This window comes from Hyposmocoma kahamanoa, unplaced genomic scaffold (assembly GCF_003589595.1).
Source record: "Hyposmocoma kahamanoa isolate Upper Pololo Valley unplaced genomic scaffold, ASM358959v1 102, whole genome shotgun sequence".
Lineage (NCBI taxonomy): Eukaryota > Metazoa > Arthropoda > Insecta > Lepidoptera > Cosmopterigidae > Hyposmocoma > Hyposmocoma kahamanoa.
Genome location: NW_020653337.1, coordinates 8,158,703 through 8,167,302, shown reverse-complemented (window position 1 = coordinate 8,167,302; position 8,600 = coordinate 8,158,703). Strand labels below are relative to the sequence as shown.

General features: G+C 32.6%; 1 protein-coding gene across 1 annotated transcript; it reads right to left on the bottom strand.

Moving 5' to 3' along the window:
* Positions 1 to 2,622: 2,622 nt before the first annotated feature.
* On the bottom strand, positions 2,623 to 7,762 carry LOC113236281 (golgin subfamily A member 2). Its single transcript, XM_026472291.1, has 4 exons — positions 7,675 to 7,762; positions 6,263 to 7,429; positions 5,925 to 6,179; positions 2,623 to 3,572 (listed from the first exon to the last, which is right to left on the bottom strand). Exons 1-4 carry the CDS (start codon positions 7,717 to 7,719, stop codon positions 2,748 to 2,750), a joined length of 2,292 nt encoding a protein of 763 aa, XP_026328076.1. The 5' UTR covers positions 7,720 to 7,762; the 3' UTR covers positions 2,623 to 2,747.
* Positions 7,763 to 8,600: the final 838 nt, after the last annotated feature.

Here is an 8,600-nt window from a genome sequence, read left to right as displayed (position 1 = left end):
CTTTAAACCATACTAGTATAATACGTGCTCATGTCAGGATTTGAGTATGGTTTAAAGCACTCGAAATCATACTCAAGTCCCTGCCATTAGGGTCGTATTTCCAGTGCTTGTGTTGCCAGGGCAATCCTGACTTGAGCATTGAATGAAGTTCTAGAATACGACGCTCAGATTATTGAACTGCAATAATTCTGGGGTATCCGTGGATTGAAGTACTGCTGAAATAAAACATTTTTTCTTTATCAGCCATATCATTTCTCTAAAATTATTAATTATTGAAAAAAAAGAAGATATATATATTACAGAATTTATATGTTATAGTTGGCGAAATATTATTTGCACCGATTCGTCTTATCGCTTCATCTTTATACAATAGGACAAAAGAGCGAACCGTCTCGGTAACGCACGTACCATCTGTATAGTGCAAACAACTAGTTTAAATATTTTTACGCATTGGCACTTAATTCTAAACTTGATAATATTTATGCATAAATAACTTGTTGCATGAGTTAGAAGGTCGGCAGCCGGTATTTTACGAAGTTCCTACTGTAAAAAAAAACGACCTGTTGAGTTAATAAATGATTGAAAACTAGAATTCAGAAAAGCATTTAGCGCACCCATGACAGGTGCGATAGACCAAGATCGTTCAATCCAAGTACGCTTTAAGTAAAAGAAATATTAGTCCTCTTGTTCCTACCAGTATAAGGAGCACCCTGTAGGAACATGGGGAAACCGCCTGTGTTTATGGCTTTATGGCCTTATTGTAATAGAAAGGATAAGTTGTATGAAGAGATAACATTCATCGGTGCAAATAATATTTCTTCAACTATACCTCTACCAGTGGTACCAGTAACCTTGATTGACATAATATGATTAATCTTTTAAGAGGTACTTGTGTATTACTATTACATAACGAATTTGTTTTATTGAAATTAGAACTTTACTAGAATTTTGTATGTGTCTTTGTTATATTAGAATACCACCACATTTGTATATCAAATGGAAAATAAGAATCTTTGATAGGTTTTACATTTATTGTCTAGTTACGGGACTGTTGTATGTTGGATAACACAAAAAGAAGGCCAATGCCATTGAATTTTCTATGTCACGAATAAGTTCAATGGCTGTTAATAGCTTCACGAAATTCCTTGCATTTTGCTCAATTTAAATTAGTAGTAACAAAGGGCGGTTAATTTAAGGCATTATTACTTTGTATATTGTACTAAGGCCAGTTTGCGTTAGATTAGAATTGTGTCTACATCAGTTTATAAATTACGGTAAGAACTAAGAACTGTTATCAATTTATTGTTTTTTCCTCGAATATATAGAACCAATTGACAAGACCTTTAGACTTTTTTAACTGAATGTATTTCTCTGATTGATGTTGTAATTTGAGCTCTACATTATTTCATTAAAATTTAAGCTTCATTAGACACACCACTGTCGAAGGATTCTTATGACGGTTTACGTCAAATTTTATAGAAAGTTATGAAGTCTTGTTCATTGTGTGAGAATTAATAATACAATTATATACAACAATATTGCTAATGTGCAAACTGCATACACGTTGAAATTGGGAGTTAAAAATATGTCGTTGTGAATGTTGGAGCCAACAATAAAATATATCGTCTAAATTCAGATTTTCCTTTAATAAAAACTACAATGAATAACAATTACATAATTCATTAAATATGGCCGATTTTTACACTGGGCATATACATTTATCAGTCTACTTACAAATGAAATAAAATATAGTAAAGAAGTTTTTAAATTAGCTACTTCCAATGTTATATAATTGAGTACTTAAACGACACTGGTAAGGTAAAAAATGGGGATTAACATGGTTCGCGTCGCTGCTAAAAAGTGGATTTTGGTTAGTCTGTTTATTGCAATGGGGTTTTATTGTCCACAGTTTTATTTTGACAAGGTAGAGTTTATGAACCCATAATATATATTACACATCAAAGTTATTTTTAAATTCTTGACATTTAGATGTCTTTAGTAAATACGAGATATTTCGAGGTCTTAATAATTTTAAGTTTTCAATATGATCTTTTTTAAATTTTTGCTAATTTAAAAATTATACGGTACGTTGATGATTTAGCGATATTCATATATGATGTTAGTGTCCGTATGTCATAATAATATGGGCTTGTGGAGTACAGTTTCGTACTACAATCGATCTTTCGAATCAGAATTGATTAAGTAATGAATGAATTAATGATAACTATCAATATCTAACTATCTTATTATCTATCTTTCGGAGAAAGGAACTTATTGTAAGATTTTGCGACTGGTACAGACTGCATCGACTTTCCCATGTTGCTGATCTTGACGCTGTTCTACTCGAGATTGAAAAATCGTGACACTGAAATAAGGTATATCCAGAGTGGACAGTGAAACGCACTTATTATAAAACTGCTGACTGTCTAAATCTTGACTTCTAAATTTAAATGACTACTGACTATGGTAACGGTGGAATACGCCACGCTTTTTAAATCTGGGGTAAAATATTCAAAATATGATTTCCGTCATGAAAAAAAGCAAATCTATTGATTACTTCATAAGTTCATAAGTAACTAATTTTCAAAATCACTCAAATTATTGAGTGATTTTGAAAATTAGTTACTTGTAAAAAAGTTTCTTGACCTTCCACGTAGTTAGAGTAGTAGTAGAGTTAAAATATATATTATTTTTTTCCACAAATAAAGATTTTGGATACAAAGTAAATATTGTTACAAAATAAATTACTAAATTTCAATTAATTGTCCAGAGCAGCAACTGCATGGATAGAAGTTCTTTAGTTCAGAACTAGTTCTCATTGGATCAACTAAGGTACTGCTTCTCAAGTTTGATAGCAAATTCATAACTTTAGCCAAATCGCTTTGCCGCGGTTCGACCTGGAAATAAACTGCGAGTTCCGTATCTTTTGCCAGTCTTATAATAATGCCACTGAGCTCTTCCAATTGATTTTTAAGCTGCTGGCATTCCTGTTGAAATATTTTTATCTGAGCACACCTTTCTTCATCCCTTTTCTTTAGTAAGCTGCGTTGTTGTTGGTATAATGCTACATATTCGCATATGGTATCAGTTTCATTTTGTAATTGAAGGATTATGTGTTCTAACCTGTGTTTTTCATCTGACAAATCTGCAACTTCTCCCATTATCTTTAGGAAACGTTCTTGGAGTTTCACCATAGCATCTTCTTTTGGGATCTTTGAAGTGTTTTCTTCTTTGGTTTGAATTAAGCAGTGATGTTCAACTTCAGTGTTATTATTACAGGTATCAATGGCTTCTGAGGCTTGTTCAAGGGCCGCAACATCTGTGACCCCATTTCTAGGCATGTCTAGAGTTTTTGTATGGTCTTCCATTTGTGCATTTTGTTTAATGTGATTAACTTCACTTTCCAACTCTCGACATCTAGTTTGTAATCTAATCATTTCTTCATCCTTTGCCATTAGCTTAGTGTGCATATCCTTCGCCTTTTCTTCAAACTCTGCTAGTTTTATTGTCAGTTCTCTGTTTAAAAACTTTTCAGCTGCTACTTTTTCTGTAAGTTCCAATTTGTCTGTACTCTGCAAAACGCGTTTCTTTAATATAAGTTTAAAAAACAGAAAACTTAAAAAACTTTAAATAATTAAGTAAATCAAGGAATTTTATAATTAAATTGTGTTTATAGGTGTTAATCATTGACATACCAACAAATATGAACGTCGGGTCCACGTTAAAAATTGTCCGAAATTATAGGGCGTTAAAATCGTATACAGAGTGTCAATCGCGTGTCAGTCTTTGGCCAGCTCGAATCCGAAACAATAGACGAGTGTCGTCATTTGTTTCACTTCAAATCGACCAGTTTAACTGATATTTAAAAGTTTTACCTGATGAGTTGCCAGGAATGGATGGCCCTTATTTCTTCTCTATTTCTGGTTATATGCTCGATGAGTATGGCACATCGAGTATATAACCAGAAATAGAGACGATATAAGGGCCATATATTCCTGGTAACACATTAGCGATACAGCTCTTATAAATATCAACTCCCGTTTGCACTGAAATATAAACAGGCCAACTACTGACCTGTGCTTACGTCTCCGTATATTCCAAAAAAAAATCTGTATTTATTGTAATAAAGATAATATCTCTAACAATGCCGTGCTATTCTATTCGGTGGTGTGGGAAAAACAGCAAAACATCTAATTACAAAACAAACTGAATCACATTTCATCGCTAATTACATATTAAATATGTAATTTTGCAATTTTCGTCCATTAAAGCAAAGCTCACGTCAACTGGTCAATTTGAAGTGGAACAGTTGGCGACACCCGTCAATTGTTTCGAACTCGGGCTATCCAATTGGAGCGCAGTTGTCACAGTAATGATAAGGCAGAATAGTTTTCAAACAAATTAAATGACATTTCGTCTCTATTTCTGGTTAAATACTCGATGGTATGTTATAATAAAAACTTGTAAAAATTTCTCAAGTAAAGTGAAAACACAAGATTGTGTATCACATTTTCACTAAACAAATATATTGTCAATTCAACAAAAATTTAATTAATACAGTGAATAGCGACATCTCTCGCCAGGACTGGTAGCTGTAAAGGTACTAACTGGGTGATAAATCTGTCATAGATTTCTCATAGATGGCGCTCCGACTAAAAAGTCGTTGAAAGACCAAGTACAAAGACACGACGCAAGTACATAGAAAAATTCGTGAGGTCCGTTGGTTCGTTCCGTGGCTTAGTTGGTATAGCGTCTGATACGGTATGCAAGAAGACGTCGGTTCGAATCCGACCGGATCGAAGGAATTTTTTCTGAGTGTTCGATCTTTGTCTTAATAATTATAACAAACTAGTGGAGTAATTTCATAAAAAATAATTGAATTCAACAAAAATTTAACAAATATATTGTGTTAACACAGTTATCATTTAAAAGTGTTATATTGTACAGTTGTATAATATTTAATTTATATTTAGATTAATCGTAAATATAAATTACAAAAGCAATCAAAATAATCAAATAGCTAGCTATCCTTCCTTTTTCTACACATTGCATGCGCAAAAGACAAAGAGACCCATTAAGTCAATTTCAAGAAGCTTATATAAACTTTTTGGTCAATTTCAATTATTGTTCAAACCACAAGAGATTGAAATATTCAGAACAAACAAAGTATAGAGTCGCTTTGATTTTAATCTTATTTTTAAAATTATTTTTTACTAAACATTAGCAATAAATAACAAAATATTGTTGTGCTCGTTTTACAGCTTGGGATTAACTATCAGAAGTCCGAAAATATATTTGCTCGAAATAATGTTTGGTCAAATTTTCATAATCCCAAATGTATTTTTTTAGGAACATTACACAACAAACCTACGCTACATAAATTTTTCCTTTGTGAAAAGCATCCAAAATTACCTAAAAGCATAACGGTTTTATTGTAAATTGGTTTTCATATCTAATATCAATACATTTCTTATAATCACGTCATAACTAACAAACAGAGAGACACAGTTATTTTCACATTTATAATATTTAATTTTGTATGTATGTATCTGCCCAACTCCATTTCTTGTGAATACTACAAAATTTGACATAATAAAATATATAAATTAATTAATATGTAAAGTAAATGCTGCTCCATTAATCTTGTGTTTAAGTAATTATTAAGTTTATATTAAGTATTTTGTTAAGTTTTGGTATTTTTAGGCCCTTAAATTATTGCAAGCAAGATTTAAACTGCAATGAGTAAGATTAAACTACAACTTAAATTAAATGTTTTACTTTTTTTTATATTTTGTTACATATATACACTACCTTTATATAGGTTAATTTTGGATATTTTTTCTGTGGTTTTTGTATTAGACCCGACATCCATTAGTTGGTAGATCAATGATTTTAATATATAAAATTAAAAATATATTACTTACAATTTTTACGAAAGCCTCTTCAAGTTCTTGTAAATCAGCTTTCAATTTTTTGTTTTGCTCTGCTGCTCTCTGCGCTGCTATTTTGTCACTTGTAATATCAGCATTCAGTTTAGAAATACTTATGCTGTCATGGCTACATTCAGACTTAAGAGAGGCTTCTTCAAGAGCTTTGTTTAATTCTTTAATCTTGGCTTCACTTTCTGCATAGAGTCTTTGTAGCTCATTATATTTGGTGCTCAATTGCTCAAAGTTTGCCTGCAAAACAAACAAACATTTTCATTACTATACACACCTTTATAAAAGGAAAGCGCTTGTGACTTTACACGATTGAAACTTACTTGAACACCACTGTAAGTTTGTTGTAATTCCTGCAATTCCTCATATACTTTTGGTTGGTCCACAAGGGTTTGTTTCTTTGCGACAATTTGGAAATTCTGTAGTCTAATTTCCATATCACTTATTTGCTCAATGAGACCAGTTTCTCTATTTGTTAGCCTGGTCACTTCAATGTTCAATTGTTCGTTTTTTATGGCTAATGTCTTGAGCTGTTCATTTAGTTCTGCCACATAGTGCTCATAATGTATATTTATTTGGTCTCTTTCTTTCTGCAGAACCTTCAATTGGTGCTCAAGGGATGATATTTTTTGTAGTAAAACTTCTGCATCATGTTCTTTTTTCTGTTGGGCCATGTTGATCTGATTTCCATTGCTTATTTGCTGTAAATGTAATTGTGTGACATCAAGCTGGTTCTGCAGATTTTGCAGTTGGTTTTGAAGAGCAGTGTTTTCCGACTCCTTTGCAGTTAGCATTGTTTTTGTGAATTCTAGCTGTTCTTGTAAATTATTGTTTTCATCAGTTAGTGATAATTTTAACTTTTCCATTTCCTTTATAGTTGCATCTTTAGCATTAATCTCCTCAGAAACTCTGACATATTTTTGTTGAACATTTTTGATCTCTTGTTGTAAACTATTTATTTGCTGTTTACAAAAATAGTTCTCATTCATAGCTGTAGTTTGACTGCTTTCTAATTGGATTAATTTTGTTTGCAGTTCATTGATCTGGTTTTCTAGGTTTCTCTTATTGGATATTAGAATTTCAGTTACATTTACTTCAGGTTCAATTGATGCTGGAAAATTGGTGGGATTTGCAGTAGGAGCAAATTGATTAAGGTGTACAGTTGCAGTTGGTGCAAATTGATTGTGATGTACAGTTGAAGTTGGTGCAAACTGTTGTGCATATATTTCATGTTGATAAGTCAGATTGGATTCTTTGGAATGTGTGGCTTCTATTTCAATAGGCATTACTTCAGTTGTAGGTAACACTTGTTCAGGTTCAATAACACTTATGAGTGCAGGGTCAAACATTACTGGCTCAACGTTAGTATGTTCACTGGGACCAGAGTTGGCAGTAGGGTATGGCGGTGTCTGGACACCTTGTGGCGGCTCTTCTAAGCTATCATCTTTTTGAGGTGTTATCAACGTCTTCTTCACCTGATGATCTTTCAGCTGTAAAAAAGAAAAAATAATATTATACAAGTAGTAAATACTTTTATCATAATGTAGAGCCCCAATAAACGACTTGTGTGTTAACATGAAATGACACAAAATACGCTAAAGTGAAACTGGAGTAAGATTATATTTTTCTTTAACTTTTCTTATTAAGTCCACCCTTTCCAGCAGAAACGACTTGTGACCAAATGTAAACTTATCCCTGAAATAATAAGTAAAGGAAGGGATTCATTGAAACGTACCTTTTGACGGGCTAAGGCTAGTTTTGCTGCTCGTGCGTCCATCATGACGTGTCAACAACTGAAGATTGGATTGGAACTCTTTTTTTTTAAGTTAATTCTGTGTATGAAACCACTAAATAAAACCTACATATGAACTACTCAACTATTGCTATTATTAATCTTATAACATCATTACTATGTTATGAATTTGTTTATAATATTTTGTAAAACCCACAATAGAAAATACCTAGCTACAACGACGCCGTCATCTGACATTGACACTATTGAATTGACAGATAAAACAAGAGATTTTTTTTTTAATTCGTTCCGTTGGGAACAGGCATAGGTCCGAGGCCATACTGCCTAGTCATTAGTATCTCTTTTTCTACAGCAGATACGTTTCGATTTAAGTCTTCAGTGTAAGATTCTTCAGTTTAAGTATTCAGTATTTCAGTAAGAGCCGTGTAAAATCTTTAGTTTAAAATATGAATTATACAGGATACGAAAATGTCGATGTAATGTTAATTAAATATTATAACGTCAAATCCTTATAATTTGTCAATTTTGTTTGTTTTGAAGGTCTAAAGGTATAAAGGTCTTTTTTGGAGGTGGAGTAAAATCAACCATGACTATGGAAAACAAAGGACATGTTATGTCGACATGTGGTCGCTCTAATGCTTAGACTATTTTTTTTTTCCATCCTCTAAGAGTAAAATGACAGTTCATTGTGTAAAACTTTGATAGGTCAACGCCCGCTTGCAAGCAGCTAGTGATTGTAGTCGATAAATATTATATCGACTATCGACTGAATATTGGTAACATATATGCAATAAATAGTTGAACTTGTTTCATTTGAGTCATCATCGGTCCATTATTCGTCTAACTGCTGCGCACTGGCTCATTTGACTGTCAACGCGCTTGCTAGATCTGGCCGAGATCCGGATCCA